General features: G+C 44.9%; 1 protein-coding gene across 4 annotated transcripts in view; it reads left to right on the forward strand.

Moving 5' to 3' along the window:
- frya (furry homolog a (Drosophila)) overlaps positions 1-16388 on the forward strand; it is a 44805-nt gene that overhangs the window by 12990 nt on the left and 15427 nt on the right. For all 4 annotated transcript variants that reach the window (XM_030109429.1, XM_030109430.1, XM_030109431.1 and 1 more), the window contains exons 3-34: positions 791-844; positions 1578-1717; positions 1799-1889; positions 2012-2091; positions 2173-2253; positions 3415-3583; positions 3894-3986; positions 5006-5104; positions 5685-5786; positions 6090-6193; positions 6830-6938; positions 7014-7100; positions 7244-7415; positions 7633-7765; positions 7941-8048; positions 8205-8460; positions 8560-8742; positions 8842-8928; positions 10267-10526; positions 10801-10990; positions 11224-11348; positions 11711-11768; positions 11982-12073; positions 13072-13244; positions 13381-13541; positions 13685-13795; positions 14298-14452; positions 14724-14826; positions 14921-15092; positions 15209-15465; positions 15546-15692; positions 15780-15948. In XM_030109429.1, the coding sequence (XP_029965289.1) occupies positions 791-844; positions 1578-1717; positions 1799-1889; positions 2012-2091; positions 2173-2253; positions 3415-3583; positions 3894-3986; positions 5006-5104; positions 5685-5786; positions 6090-6193; positions 6830-6938; positions 7014-7100; positions 7244-7415; positions 7633-7765; positions 7941-8048; positions 8205-8460; positions 8560-8742; positions 8842-8928; positions 10267-10526; positions 10801-10990; positions 11224-11348; positions 11711-11768; positions 11982-12073; positions 13072-13244; positions 13381-13541; positions 13685-13795; positions 14298-14452; positions 14724-14826; positions 14921-15092; positions 15209-15465; positions 15546-15692; positions 15780-15948 (4321 nt within the window). The remainder of the gene's footprint in view (positions 1-790; positions 845-1577; positions 1718-1798; positions 1890-2011; positions 2092-2172; positions 2254-3414; positions 3584-3893; positions 3987-5005; positions 5105-5684; positions 5787-6089; positions 6194-6829; positions 6939-7013; positions 7101-7243; positions 7416-7632; positions 7766-7940; positions 8049-8204; positions 8461-8559; positions 8743-8841; positions 8929-10266; positions 10527-10800; positions 10991-11223; positions 11349-11710; positions 11769-11981; positions 12074-13071; positions 13245-13380; positions 13542-13684; positions 13796-14297; positions 14453-14723; positions 14827-14920; positions 15093-15208; positions 15466-15545; positions 15693-15779; positions 15949-16388) is intronic.

Here is a 16388-nt window from a genome sequence, read left to right on the forward strand (position 1 = left end):
CTGCTGATTACTGCAGGCTCCTGAGCAAGGCCCTTCATGCTGCTCAGATTGTGTCAGGCTGGACATCCTGCCCCTGAATTTCTGCCAAATCAAACATGTGGTCAACATTTCAGTGTATATGTGGCCATCCCAGGAGGGAACCGGCAAACCGAAAGTCATTGTACGCACGGCTACAGCCGCAAAAGAGTCTCAGAATATCCAAATATATAACTGCATTCCTGTAAACATGTCCTGATAGATTGTGCATATTTGTAGCCACATATTACTTACATAACATCTATTTCTATTCCTGTACATATTACTGCTTCAGCGTTTCTGATTGCATTCTGCAGTTTGTTGCTTTGTACACATGACAGAAGTTAAGTTTAATGTGAATCTGAGGAAATACTGCCATCATGTCTCTGAGCCAAGAGTGAGACAACAGCGCTAATCGCTGCTCCACCCTTTGAGCTCAACCTTTTCATGACTAACATACAGGGCGTGTGTTTATAAATTGGAGCACTGAAGACTGAAATGTGTTTGGCGGTCCTTTCCTCTCACCCCTAATCTCTCTTGAAGGCCTTTATCTGAAATGACAGAGGACTGTAATAATGGGATCTGTCATGAACGTCTTATTTCCAGTGCGGTGTGGGACACTGCAGGTTGATAGATGCCTCTCTCATTAGCTGACCTGAATTGAGTCTCTGTGTAAAAATACTTGGCGCACTTCAGATGGACTGATGGTCTTCTGTACAGCTTTTCAGCAAAAAGTTGAAGAATGTCCCCCCCCCCCCATTTTCTGTGTTTTCAGGAAAAGCCATTGACCAAGTCGCTACAGAGGGGAGAGGATCCACAGTTTGATCAAGTAAGTATGAATACATACTGCATATAGGAAGAGACACGTTTATTTTACTTGAAGGAGCAACGTAGAGTGAAATATTCAGAATTAAAAACTGCCCCAGTCTGATGCCGCGAGAGCGTTGACAGCCTCGCCGTCGGTCCAGGAGCTCGTTCAGATGCAGTGGAGGCCCGGAGTGTTTACCTTGTGCGCTGGCAGCCACTGCTTGCTAGGTGTGTCCAGCAGGTCTGTGGCTTTGCAGAGAAGGTCCTTTCACAGCCACAGAGGTGTGTTTGTGCTGCAGCGTGAGGCCATTCAGCAGCCGCACAGAGCCAGGATTCTTCTCCGGCCCGGTGCTGAATGAAGGGCTCGCTGTGTTCCCCCTCTGCGTCCAGACTCTCCTCCCTTCCTGTGTGCCCGGCCCGTTCCTTCCTCTCCGTTCCCTCCCTCCCTCGGTCCCATGGGCACCTTGCCTCTCTGCGGCGTCTTAATGAGGACCAGCTCGCTCCTCAGTCTCCTTTTATTTAATTCTGCCTCTTAATGCAGTGTTGCTTGTATTATAATTGAAATTTCTCCGTACTCCACACAGCAGTTGGTAACATCGTGAATTATAAATAGCTTCTTGTGTGCTGCTGTGAGTTTTGTGTTGAAATTGCTGCACAAATAAACAAAAGGAAACTCTGATTGTTATCGCTCCCCCCGGTATGTTAGCTAATAAACAAAAATGTGCATTTGCACTACGTATGTCTTGTTTTTCCAGCTGATAAGCACCATGAGCTCTTTGGCCGAGTACAGTCTTCCCTCCATCCTGCGCACTTTGTTCGACTGGTACAAGAGGCAGAACGGGCTGGAGGAGGAGCTGCACGAGTACCGGCCACGAGCCAACACCAAGTCCAAGAAGTGAGAGTCAATAAGCTTTATTTCTCTCATGCAACATGTGGGAAACGGTGTGAAGCAAACCTGCGTTTTCTCTCCCAACAGTGACGAGCAGCAGAGAGATTATCTACTTGAACGGAGGGATTTGGCCATCGACTTCATCTTCTCTCTTGTACTCATAGAAGTTTTGAAGCAGGTGACCTGACTAATTCCCCAACTGAACAAAAACTTATTACCTTACTGCAAATTGACTGTAGAATTTTCTTTCTCTTGTTTCTTTTTCACCTGACGCCACCGTGTCTCCCGATTGGTACCTAGATGCCGCTTTACCCCGTCCTTGACAGCTTGGTCAATGAAGTCATTAACTTAGCCTTTAAGCACTTTAGATACAAAGAGGGGTAAGCTCTCCACCGTCGCTGCACCGTCCCGTTTGCTTTCACTACGCTGAGCCTCTCTAAGTGTTTTGCTTTTCCCCGCAGGTATCACGGTCCCAACACTGGTAACATGCACACTGTAGCAGACCTCTATGCAGAAGTCATAGGAGTCCTGGCACAGTCCAAGTGAGTCACAGAAACCGCTGTCATTATATCATTCATGAAGGATTCTTCTTTCTTTGTTTCCATTTAAAGTTAGGTTCTTTGGTGACAACATAAATAAGTACAAAAAAATGCTAATTATACTGAATCTAATAAACTGGAACTGATCCTTCTAAAGATCACAGGTACCAAAGGTTATTTTGACGTAAAGCCTCATCTTCCCACTTCGTACCAGTCAGAGTGCCTCTCTGCTGTACACTCCAGTCTTCTGAATGCTTTGCAGAGACGACACACTTTTGGACAGGTCCCCTTCACACCAAACTAGGACTGGAAATAGATGTCTGTTTGTTTGACGTTTTTAGAGCATTGCGGCGAGGAACGAACCCTTAAAATGGAGATTTGGTTGTTAACTCTGCTCCGTGCCTCCTTCAGAAAGTCAGCTTAGCTTCATTTCCTGCAGAAAATACCTCACAGAGGCTCCTTCACTTTTTTCCTTACTGTGGTTTAAGAGAAAGCACTGCAGTGAGTTAGTTAGCTGTAAGATGTATTCATTGAGTTAGAGGGGTGTGCTGCAGTGTTTAGCATCTGTGTGAGCTTCCTTCCACAGATGTTACTTCGTTACTTTAAATTGCCCGTCGGTGTTCGTGTGAGTGTTTAATGGATTAGTGGCCCGTTCAGCGTGTAGCCCGCCTCCACCCACGGCCAGCTGGGTCCGGCTCCGACCCCTCCATGACCCCCTGAGTTGAGTCAAGTGTGATAGAAGACGGATGTGGCTTTGAATAAATGCCAGTATGGAAACATTGAGCGGTTTCTTTTCCAGCTTCAGGCACAGCCGGGTTGACTTTGCCCAGCACTCTCCAGCAGGGAAGGGGTTAAGAGATGCTTGTCTGCGATCCCATGATGAATTGTCTTCTAAATTTAGACCGGCTGTAGAATCCCATCTCTGGTTCAATTTGGGCAAAGGATCAGGTGCTCGATGGGGAGTTCATTCTAGGGCACAGGCTTCAGTGGAGGTTGAAACAAGGGAGTGATATTTCCAGGAGACATGCCCTTTAAATTTATTGCCACTGTATTTTTCCCCAAGGCCTACTTTTTTTGGAGTGGAAGTGCTAATTCTGGATTAGTCTGACTGAGCTCTGCCAGCGCGTCTTTATATAGAATCTCCTTTCCTATTTTTCCTCTCAGGTTCCCTGCTGTGAAGAAGAAGTTCATGACTGAGCTGAAGGAGCTGCGGCAGAAGGAGCAGAGTCCGTACGTGGTGCAGAGCACCATCAGCCTCATCATGGGCGTCAAGTTCTTCCGAATTAAAATGTATCCGGTTGAGGATTTCGAAGCCTCCTTTCAGTTCATGCAGGTACAAGTCAAGACATCTTTAAACTTACTGTTGCACAGAATAACTTTATTCTCATTTTGAATTGATGTACTTCCTTATCCTTGAGCACATAATTTCATAATAATGTAAATGTTTCCTGATCCTGATTGTGATGTTTTAAATTTATCCTTTGGCCTTGACAAGTATCTCCTAATAGCTTTGTCATGAAGTCTGGGATTTATATAAAATATGAAGTCTGTTTATCTCTGGGTAAACCTTCTTTTAACACTCTGTATGCCTAGCAGTTTTTAAGTGTATACATTTCTTAGCACCTACTCTTTTATTCCTGCAGGAGTGTGCTCATTATTTCCTGGAAGTCAAGGACAAGGACATTAAACACGCCTTAGCTGGCCTTTTTGTCGAGATCCTGGTTCCTGTTGCGGCTGTAAGTGTCTACATTTTAAACATGCTGTGTACATTACTCAAGTTTAGTTATATAGAGTCTGATTTATGGGGCTATTACCATCTCAAAATGACTTGTGTGGAGTTTTGTGTGTGCATACCAAGATTTGTGTGTGTGTAATACAGTTTGTAGGTATAGAATATGTTTGCTGTGTGTGCGCTGAGATGTGTACTTGCTTTAAAGGACCAGTAAATGTCTTTGTCCTCACAATACAAGAATATTTTACTACGCTCCTGTCTTTGTTGCAGACTAGCAGGCACTCACTTGTCTGGCCTTTAGGTTTCCACTGTGTCTGCTTATGTGTGCTGTCTTATAAGTAGTGCTGCAGACTATAATTCAAATTTATTATTATCACGATATCAACATTTGAAAATTGCAAATAAAAAGTCGACTAACAGCAATGAATCATGTTTCAATGCGCAGCAAACTCATGCTTTACAAATTCAAAAGAATTTCTCATTTAAAAAAAGTAAATCAAGTTTGAAACATTGCTCAAGAGGTACAGTGAAAGCGAACAACCAAAACAAACTTGAGAAAATGATGTGAAGGGCACTCTTATTTTGAAGGCATATCTCAAACCACAAACACCTTAGCATCAAACTACATAAATGTTAGTACTTAAGTAAATTTATGTCATTATGGTAAAAGTAGGATATTGTCTGTTTAACTGACATTGTTTTATCACATGTAATGCACTGTACTGCTGCATGTGACTGAATGGAAAGAGCTCTGTACGTATTGACTGGTTGATTGATCGTGCAGCTCTGTTCATAACGCTCAGCGGCTCTGTGGTCGAGCTCATTAAGTTCAGGCGTAACATTAAAAGATAGAAATAAACCTGCTCGTTGATGTATGCGCACAAATTTCTGTATGCACGAAAAAAATACTCACATTTCGGACACATAAATATTAGAACATACACACAAATCAACTGTCCCCATGCAGGCATGAGCTGTGCTGGTGTTAACTTGTGTGTGTGTGTGTGTGTGTCTGTTGTGAAGGCTGTGAAGAACGAGGTGAACGTACCCTGCCTGAGGAACTTTGTGGACAGCTTGTACGACACAACCCTGGACCTGTCCTCCAGAAAGAAGCACTCGCTGGTTAGTCGGAGAGCGGCGAGCAAACAGGCGCCGATTGTTGAGCCTGTTTGCTTTTGCAACTCCTCTGTTTTCACTCCGCTGCGTGCGCACACTTCCTGGATGCCTGTGGGCTCTGTCAGTCCTCAAGGTCACTGCTGTGTGATGTTACTTTACAGTGTTAGTGTCCGCACTAAAAATAATTTGTGAGGGAAGGCTGACAGGCTTCTCAAAGCGTGAAAAGAGCATGAGAGAAGTGCAGTGTGTATAAAGCTGTGTAAAGTCTCTTCTCCCCAGCGCGGCTTCAGTAAAGCATTTTACCACAGAAGTTCACAAGACAACCCAAGGAAACTGCTGTTCGTTCCCCCAAAGGCTGCGACTGAAAGCTACTTTTTATAGGAGGCAAATCATCAGCAAAAAAAAAAAAAAAGTTTAAAAATACAAGAAATCCTCACACTGCCTTTAAAAAGAGAACTAGTTTGAAAAATATGTGTCAGAGCTGATATATAATAAATCCTACAGCTGTGTACTTGAAGAAGGTGCCTGAGAAGCTTCAGTGATGTGATGAAAAATGTAAAATCCTGTCGCTGTCTCTGTCTCTCAGGCGTTTTACCCGCTGGTGACGTGTCTGCTGTGTGTCAGCCAGAAACAGTTCTTCCTCAACCGATGGCACGTCTTCCTTAACAACTGCCTCTCAAATCTGAAGGTGAGCCTGGGAGCCGGCAGCCCATTCATATGCATGTGGATGTCTGGTCGTGTGTGTCACTGCTTTACCAGTACCTTAATCTACACTACATTTTGAAATTTTTTTTTTTTTTTTTTTTTAATATATATATTCAATACTCATAATTCAGTTTTTTTCATACAGGTATTATGTAAAATGAATTTATTTTGTGTTAAACTGAAGATAAAATCACACTTTAATGTGAGCAGCGTCTATGAAAACAAACAAACAGTTGGGTTAGTGACTTTTTAAAAATGTTTTTGTTGTTTGTGTTTTTTTTCACAGAGTAGAGACCCTAAAATGGCTCGCGTTGCTTTGGAGTCCCTTTATCGACTGTTGTGGGTCTACATGATCAGAATCAAGTGTGAGAGCAACACAGCAACACAAGGGTATGTTCCTGTTGTCTCTTCACAAAATATAATAGGACAGTGAGTATCGGAGTGGACTCTAATATCTCTGAAATTACATTGAAAATTGCTAAATAACTCAGACATATGTGATATAAATGTAGGGGAAACTGCACAACTGGCTTAACACATATCTCTTACAAATGCAAAGGAAAAAGGTGACATATGTAAAATAAATCAATAGTATTTGATTGATGTGTCACTCATTAATAGTAATAATAATGAAAACAAGTTATACATCCCCAGAGCACTTCAACATCTGTACCAGGTTAGGACGGTGAAGCAGGGAACACCCTGGATCAGCCAATAAAAGAAACACTATCCTATTAATAGACTTGTCACATTTAGAGTCGCCACGTAACACAACAGTCATGCATCTGGTTTGTAGGAAACGGCCAGAGTCCCTCGAGAAAAGGTTTTGCTGCCTCAAGGGTTTTTAGCCACAGATGCCCACATGATTTTTAGTGCCAGTTTCCAGCTGCTTTATCAGTAGTGAGACATTTCTTGAGCGCATGGCTCCCCTTCACTGTTACTTATTCTCAAAACAGGCTTGTCTTTCATGCAGGGCATTCTGTTCTGTAATATTCTCAAAGTGTGTGTTTCCTCTTGTCTCCGCAGTCGCCTTAACAACATCATAACCACGCTGTTCCCCAAAGGATCTCGAAGCGTGGTGCCCAGAGACATGCCTCTCAACATCTTTGTGAAAATCATCCAGTTTATTGCACAGGTAAACGCGGCGTCAGCAGCTCTGACGCTCGGGCAGAACTCACGTGAGAAAGTGACATTTCTTTGTTGTTCACAGGAAAGGCTGGATTTCGCCATGAAAGAGATTATCTTTGACCTTCTTTGTGTGGGGAAACCTGCAAAAGCCTTTAGTCTTAACCCAGAGGTATCCGCAAAAAAGTATAAATTGTCTTTGTTGAAAGCTATTTTACTTTGCTTTCACCATCTCACAGCCATTAATGCTTCAACAACTGTTAGTGAGGAATCTGGTGTATTGAACTGCCTGCCTGAACTGTCTGCTCCGTACAGAGAATGAATATCGGTCTGCGAGCGTTCCTGGTCGTGGCCGATAAGCTGCAGCAGAAGGACGGCGAGCCTCCCATGCCGAACACCGGCTGCACTCTGCCGTCTGGGAACACTCTGCGAGTGAAGAAGACATACCTGAGCAAAACGCTGACAGACGAGGAGGCCAAAGTCATCGGTGAGTGAGTCTCTCCGTGGCCAGGAATCCTGAAAATGTCTGACTTCTGCAGATTCACTGACAAACTCATTATGCAAGATTTACAGACCTGTAACATGCCGAGCGCTGGTCAGTAGCATTAAAAGGGACCCAAAAAGAAAAAGAGGCGAACCAGCAGCAGCTCATAGACGGTTTTATGGCTCATGTAAGCATAATCAACGATATATTTCTACTTCAGGGATGTCGCAGTACTACTACAGTGTGCGGAAAGCCATTGATAACATCCTCAGACATCTGGATAAGGAGGTGGGGCGCTGCATGATGATGACCAATGCTCAGATGTTGAATAAGGAGCCTGAAGACATGATCACGTGAGTTCGCCTTGCCCCCCTCCCAGGGATATTTAACTCAGTAAAAAGCCTTCATGATTCAGAAAAAGGAGGATTTAATGTGGCATGAAATAACCGCGTATTAAAACTCTGCATGATTCTGAGTGATTCTTCACAAAGTAACTGGGTAGTTTTAACAGGAGTCTGACCTTTTCAGGGGTGAGAGGAAGCCGAAAATCGACCTGTTTCGGACGTGTGTTGCGGCCATTCCTCGCATCCTGCCTGACGGGATGTCCAAGCCGGAGCTCATAGACCTGCTCTCACGGTGAGGAGTCTCTGACGGCTGCAATCGTTGGTTTTTCTCCGTTTGTCTTGAGATAACTCGTTTTTTGCAGTATATAAGTTTAATCAAATGGATTTACTCGAAGGTGACTGAACCAAGAGACTCGTATTTATGTTTAATTTATTTTGCTTTATTGAGACTGACCATCCATATGGATGACGAGCTTCGACTCATCGCCCAGAATTCCTTGCAAAGTCTGCTGGTGGATTTCCCCGACTGGCGCGACGACGTCCTGTTTGGATTCACAAACTTTTTGCTCCGCGAGGTCCAGGACACCCACCAGGGCTTGTTGGACACGTCCCTCAAGCTGCTGCTGCAGCTGCTCACGCAGTGGAAGCTGACCCTGGCCGCTGCAGGGAGGAGCCACGACGCCACTAAGCTGCACGCCGTGGAGGTACGCTGATTTTTCTAGCAATCCTGAATTACTTTAGCTGTCAATCAAAGAGCAAACTGACTTCATTGGGGTGTTATTTTTTTTTCTTTCCCCCCACAGTTGCTGCAGACCAGCTCCAGTCTGAAGATCCCTGCAGAGCGAGGGCCGCACTCCGCCGTGCTGCACGCCGTGGAGGGACTGGCCGTCGTCCTGCTGTGCTCCTGCCAGCTCAGCACCCGCAGGCTGTCTGTGGCCATCCTCAAAGAGATTAGGAGTCTCTTCACAACCATCGGACAGTCCGAGGTAAGACCCAGAAAAAAGATGACAAAACTGAACAAAAGAGACAAGAGAAATATCAATATCTGCTGCGCAGACTGACAGTTTCTGCTCCGTCAACCCCAGGATGATGATAAACCGATGATCGAGGTTATGGATCAGCTCAGCCCTGTTATCATGGACAGCTTTGTCAACGTGGCGGTGTCGGACACGGTCTGTATCTGTTTCTTTAACGTAATCCCAGCCTCTCAGCCTGCCTAAGGTCATTTGTTATGCTTTTGAAGAATGTCCTGGGCTGAGTCAGAGAGCATTACTAAGAAGGAAAACAGTCGAGGAAACACGAAAATGTGGAAACTCGCTGAATCATCAAACTAAACTACACAAACTGACAGAAACAAACAGGAGAAACAGCTCTGCTCATCATAAGATCACAGCCTTGTACAGGCTGTAGGCAGCTCCCAGGAGTTCACTCTTATTGTCGATCCATATAAAGAGACACAAATTAGTTTTTCTTTAAGTTTTAAAGTTTTTTTTGGTGTTGTTTTTAAATCAATCAGTTCAGGAACATGTTTCCTCTACTTTGAACCATTTTTATTAGAAATAACAAACATGAAGAGGGTCCTGGAGGAATTAACGGCAAACTTTCCCCTCTCCTCTTGGTAAAGTGCCTTCCAGTTTATCTTCCATGCAAAGTCATTAAGGCTCCTCCAGCAGCAGACGGGACAAAATACATCAAATAAATGTATTTTCAAATCAAAGTGAGGACCTTAAAGTGGCATTTTTTTCCTTTAACTCTTCTCAGCAGACTGGTTGATTTTGCACTTTCTCAAAGTCTTCAAATTAAAAAATACTTTTGAATCATGGAACAATAATGCTGGTTAGAGGCTTTTACTTTGAAAGTTGAAGTCAGGTGAATTGATCCTTGTGTGTAATCAGCAACATTTATACATTTGTTGTTGAATAATTGGTTATTTTAACTTGTCTTTGTCGCATTTACTTTATATTTGGTTTCAACAATGTATTTTTTGATAAAATGATCAACAATATGAGTTAAATTCAACTTATTTCTTTTTTGTCATATACATCCTCCATTCTTTTTTCAGTAACCAAATGTACGGTTACACATTAACAAAGCAGATAACTCAGACAGTTGTTTGAAGAAATGAGAAGATTTTATTAAATGATTCACTCACATCTTATTCATGTTACTGCAGTGCCTCAGTTTCTTCATTTAACGTGTAAAACACTGATTTGAACAGCTGGAGCTTAACAGCTGTTTTCTTTTTTTACTCACATTTATGTAACATCACACTGTCAGTGCGATTCAGAGCCTGCTGGCTTCACTGAGCATGAGATGGTACAGTAAATACCATATGCATTATAAGATTGTCTTTCTAAATATACAACACGATTATCGAGGATTTTCCTTAATAACCACCACATTCAAATTTCATTATTTATCTTGCATAAGGATAAATACGTCGACAGCATGGGTGTTTCTTTTAGCATGCCAGCTTCGGTCCTGACCCCTGTGACCTTTGAACTGTGCAGACCGTCCTGCCGGCCGGCCACGCCGTCGACCTGCAGTGGCTGGTGGAGTGGAACGCGCTGCTGGTCAACAGCCACTACGACATCCGGAGCCCGTCGCACGCGTGGATCTTCGCCCAGTCCGTGAAGGATCCCTGGGTCCTGTGCGTTTACAGCCTCCTCCGGCAGGACAACCTGCCCAAACACTGCCCCACCGCGCTCAGCTACGCCTGGCCCTACGCCTTCACGCGCATGCAGGCGCTCATGCCGCTTGTTGATCCGAAGTAAGTCCTGAGATTCCGCAGAAAGTATAACCGTAATGTATAATGCAGTGATTCTTAAAAATCTGACCTGCTGTGTTGAAATTTGAGGAAACGCAGACAAAACATTCAACCTTTGTATTTTTATTTATTATTTTTTTACAATGTATCATTTTTCGTAATGTCGGATTCATATGACATGATTCAAACGGTGTGTTTGACCAAAGAAGAAATGAGAAAGTTAGCAGGTGAAGAGTTCTGGGCTTTAATACGCCTCTACCTCTGTGTGTTTCCTCAGTAATCCAGTGTATGCGAAGAAGACCAGCACCTCTGGCAGTGGTGATAATTACGTCACGCTGTGGAGGAACTACCTGATCCTCTGCTTCGGCGTGGCCAAGCCCAGCATCATGAGCCCCGGCCACCTGAGAGCGTCGACACCCGAGATCACGGCTGCCGCGCCCGACGGCGGCGTCGGCTACGATAACAAGGTAGCGGCGCGCCGCCCCGTCCGTCCTCCGGCCTCGTTAATTCTCCTCGCCGCGTTTCTCTGCGGGATCAGGTGTTCGCATCGACATTCGAGCTCCGAGCATCAGATTTCACAGCAGCTATTCTCACGTGGACGGAGCAGGAAGCCCATGTTTTCCACTTGTCCGAGACGCCGTTCTGAGTAATCGGCGGCACTCGGGCAGCGTGACTGAGCGGTCTGTCTCTGGTGTTTCAGGTTATCGGGAGCCCGTCCGTGGCCTGGCTCCTGAAGCAGTTGGTCCCCCTGATGAGGGCAGAGAGCATCGAGCTGACAGAGTCGTTAGTTCTGGGCTTTGGTCGCAGCAATTCGCTGGTTTTCAGGTACCTGAGTGGGGAGGAGGAGGAGGGCTCTGCGTGTGAAGATGCTCCAGTATTTCACTGCCTTAACGACTCCCAGCAACACTGAGCCGCAGCTTCCCTGTCGTCTGTCATTCCAGCTAAAGTCTGTGCTGACCTGTATTTGGTAGATTTAAAGTGGAAATAAATGAGGGATAATGTCGGCGTGGCACCTTGATGCCATTTACAGCCTCATCCAAACTGTTCCTAGAAATCCGATTGTATGGCTCAAATCCTTTTCCTAGAACAATAATGAAATAACTTTTCTTACTGAACTAAGTGAGCGTTATTTCGTTGCACATCCTCCATCGTTAGCTCAGGCTTGTTGTGTCTCCATCTGCACGCAGGGAACTTGTGGAGGAGCTGCACCCGCTAATGAAGGAGGCCTTAGAAAGAAGACCCGAGGTTTGTGTTTTCACGTTTCCAGCATGTAATATCAGCAGCGTCTGCAGCATTATTCGGTAATGGGACTGCACTTTTATCAGCGAGCAGCTGTGGCAGAAAATCTTTGAGGATAAATGAAGATTAATAGCCTTGTTTCCAGCCCTTCTGTCAGTGAGGATCTGTGTAAAGGATTTCTTTTTCTTTTCTTTTTTTTTTTTTTTTTTTTATGTACAGAACAAGAAGCGACGTGAACGCCGAGACCTGCTGAGACTGCAGCTGCTGCGCATCTTTGAGCTGTTGGCCGACGCAGGCGTCATCAGTGACAGGTCAGTGCCTTCAGGGTATCAGGGTGTTCAGCGGCGTGGGGGGCGGGGGGGGGGGGGGTCACCAGCACAGCACAGCACAGCACAGCACAGCACAGCACAGCACAGCACAGCACAGCACAGCACAGCCTGGAACTGACATTTCTACTCAGAGCAGCCAATTGGACTTAACTGTGGACATCATATTATTTCAAAGAATACTTTTATATTTTACATATAGTCAGTGTACCAATAACCTTCTACTGATTTATACATACGGCTTAGCAAGTTGTTATTATGCAATAGACTGACAGGAAGGAACATTTGATGTTTAGTGTCATATTCCAATAAGTATACAGAAAATAAGAGGTTGACCTTTTTAAATTGAAACTTCACACAATGAGAAAATAGACTTAGTTTTGTTTAATTTTAGTTGGTTTCCTTCATTTCTTTTTCGCTGGTATTGGTGGGCCTGTGTTTTCTGTTGTTTTTTGTTATTCACATGTTCAGCATGATTTTTTTTTTAATAAAATGTTTAATTGGATTTTATTTATCTCCCAGTTTGGTTCAGTCAGTATTAAACACAAAAAAGGACTATATGGAATATTGATTGTCTGCTGGAAGATTGTAGGCTTTATTTAATGTAAATTAAATATTTTTGATGTGAGATTCTTTAAGGAAGTCAGAGCTTTTCCTCTCTTATCGTTGCCATCTGCTTTTCAAGGACTTTAGGCTACTTTCTCCTGTTATTCTTTCTGATTTTTCACTGAGATCTTCTCAGTTTCTTTGTTTTTATTTCCTGTTTTCCAACTTTTGGCAAAAATTTTTTATCATTCATTGTTTTTTTGCACTTTTTGCTGATGTTTGTAGATGGAGTTGTAAATTGTTGACATTAAATATATCTTTATCTTTACACACACACACACACACACACACACACACACATTACTGAAGCGGTACAGTCCCAGTCACATGTTTGGTTTGTGGTTTCTCCTCACCGGGCGTCTCCTTCCTGTGATCAGTACAAACGGAGCTCTGGAGCGCGACACCCTCGCCCTCGGCGCTCTGTTCCTGGAGTACGTGGATCTCACCCGGATGCTGCTGGAAGCCGAGAACGACAAAGACGCAGAAATCCTCAAGGACATCCGAGCTCACTTCAGCGCCATGGTGGCCAACTTTATCCAATGTGTGCCAGGTACCTCGAACTCATAGAGCCAGAAATGCTCTGGGAAAGGATGTGAAAGCACCTGATGAAACCCATCTGGAATAAAAAGTGACTGAACACTCTTAAAGAGCAAGCATCAAGTGTGCGGTCTTGTTTCCGTCCACAGTGCACCACAGGCGCTTCCTCTTTCCACAGCAGAGCCTGAGGCACCACCTCTTCATCCTCTTCAGTCAGTGGGCCGGCCCGTTCAGCATCATGTTCACGCCGCTCGACCGCTACAGCGACAGGAACCACCAGATCACCAGATATCAGTACTGCGCCCTGAAGGTAAACACAGTTTACACTTTCATCCAACAGTGCACAACGCAGCACAGGCAAACAATAACTCCGCCGTTTCAGTGCTGCTTTCATTGTATTTTCGCTTTGTAGTTAAAAAGCTGCTTGGCTGATGCTCCCATGTCTCCTTGCAGGCCATGTCCGCCGTGCTGTGCTGCGGCCCCGTGTTTGATAACGTTGGCCTCTCTCCAGATGGATACCTCTACAAGTGGCTGGATAATATACTGGCCTGCCAAGATCAGAGGGTATGTAGCCGATACGTTTAGTGCATTTAAACACTGAGCTGAGCAGAGAAGTCTGCATGATGGTTGAAAATTGATTTATAAAGGTAAAAATTTCCCTACTGCTTGATAAAGCAATTTTAGCTCAAAGCTGTCTTGTCAAGCTGAAGTTGTGTATGCAGGAAGATGACGTTTCACTGTAATGTGTTAGAAGCCTCACCTGAATCTCTCTCTGAGCTGCTGGTGTCATTCAAGGTTTGTTTCCCTTTCTAAAGATGAAACCAGCTGCATGCTCATGTTTTACCTTCCTCTTTTGCAAAAGTCTCCAGACGACGTGAGGAGTGGTGTTATCCGGGCGGCGAGCCAGCAAAAACAATTTATCACCTCAGTGTGACAGAAATAAAACCACACGGATCCTTTCACTTTGAAGCTATAAATTGTTGAAAAGGGACTGAGAATAGATTCAGATGATATGAAATCCAGTCTGAGCAGTTTGTGTCTGTGTTGGGTGTGTGTGTGATCGCAGGTCCATCAGCTCGGCTGTGAAGTGGTCATCCTGCTCCTGGAGCTCAACGCCGACCAGGTCAACCTGTTCAATTGGGCGGTGGATCGCTGCTACACCGGCTCCTACCAGCTGGCCTCAGGCTGCTTCAAGGCCATCGCCACGGTCTGCGGCAGCAGGTACCCGATCAGACGGCGTCGCCACTACCTTGAGTTCACACTCTAAAGATCGCATCACACTCCTTCATCAGACTCTTCGCTTTGCATCGGTCAATCTCGTGTGTGTTTGTACATTTTGCAAATCTCTGATTTGTCCAGACTTGATGTTGAAGACAGGATGGTTTTTACTGAATTGATTTGAGCTTTGAAGCTCACCTCAGCTAATCTCCGTAAAGGGCTCAGTATTGATCCAAAGTCATTTTTTAAAACAGTTTCTGTCTCTTTTTACCAGTAAAAACTACCCCAGTGACATTGTGACGCTGCTGAACCTGGTGCTCTTCAAGGCTTCAGACACCAACAGAGAAATCTATGAGATTTCAATGCAGCTCATGCAGGTGAGGATTTTACCTGCGGTCTGTTATTGAGCCGCTTCGTAGTTCTCGTGACTCCACTGTCGGCGTTACGTCCCTTTCCTCTCTGGTATCTTAGATTCTTGAAGCCAAGCTGTTCGTGTACTCCAAGAAGATCGCGGAGCAGAAGCCCAGCAGCATCCTGTACGGCACCCACGGCCCGCTACCGCCGCTGTACAGCGTGTCGCTGCCTCAGCTCTCCAGCCTGCTGGCCAGGATGTACCCCGAGCTCACACTTCCTCTGTTCTCAGGTATTCGTCCTGCGTGTGGGCCAGCCTGGAGCCCTGCTGAACACATATTTGTATTTCCCTGTATATTGTGCAGACTGAAGCTGGTGCTAGTATCTGCTTTCTTGTGCTGGGTGCAGAGGTCAGCCAGAGGTTCCCCACCACTCACACCAACGGGAGGCAGATCATGCTGACCTACCTGCTGCCCTGGCTGGGGAACATGGAGCTGGTGGACAGCGGCCTGCTGGTTCCCGTCTTCTCCTCGTGCACCTCGGGGTACGACTCCTGCAGTCAGCTGACCAGCTCCAGTTCATCGCACCAGCTGAAAGGCAGCGGCTGGGGCTCCTTACAGGCGACGTCGATGGTCCTGAATAATCTCATGTTCATGACCGCCAAGGTACGTCACGTTGGGGAAACATCAATGGAGAGGTGCTTCAGGCAGCTAACTTCTTTTTGTTTTGGTTTTTTTCTCCTCAGTATGGGGATGATCTACCTGGCTCAGAGATGGAAAATGCCTGGAACGCTTTGGTGAACAATGAGAAGTGGAGCAGCAATCTGAGAACCACTCTGCAGTTCCTCATCAGCCTGTGTGGCGTCAGCAGCGACACCACCCTCCTGCCATACGTGAGCCTCTCACATCTCTGAGGAAACCCTGTCTTCTCTTTTTAATCTTCCAAGTTTCTCACTGTGGTGGGGTTTTCTTCTCCTCAGATCAAGAAGGTGGTGATCTATCTGTGTCGGAACAACACCATGCAGACCATGGAGGAGCTGATCTTTGAGTTACAGCAAACGGATCCGGTCAACCCCGTGGTGCAGCACTGCGATAGTCCACCTTTCTATCGCTTCACCGCCACGAGCAAAGCCTCGGTCGTGGCTTCAGGTGCGGCTCTGACTTCTTCTTTCTTCTTCTGTTTTGTTTGCATCTGTGCTTGAAGTTTGATAGCATGGAGCGTCAACCTATTATGAGGACATTACGCAACTAAAAGGAAACTTGAAATGATCTCAGCACCTGATTTACTGTTTGAAGAGTACGACTTGCAAAGAAACAGATAAATTTCAATTTTTAGTTTTTACTGTCACTATTCCCTGTTAACGCGAGAACAACCTCCAGGAAGTGGTTTTAATTCCGTGTTTTGTTTTGTGTGAGTTTAACATAAAGTCATTTGATGGCGCTAGAGCTGCCTTATTAGATTAATATGCAATTTTATTGTCTAGTATTATAACAATAAGATATGCTTTAAAACACCAGTTCATCATTTCAGCAGATCAGTTTCTACATGTATGAACACAATATAAAGTTGGCACCTATTTGTGTACAAT

The sequence above is a fragment of the Salarias fasciatus genome, chromosome 14, assembly GCF_902148845.1.
Source record: "Salarias fasciatus chromosome 14, fSalaFa1.1, whole genome shotgun sequence".
Taxonomy (NCBI): Eukaryota; Metazoa; Chordata; class Actinopteri; order Blenniiformes; family Blenniidae; genus Salarias; species Salarias fasciatus.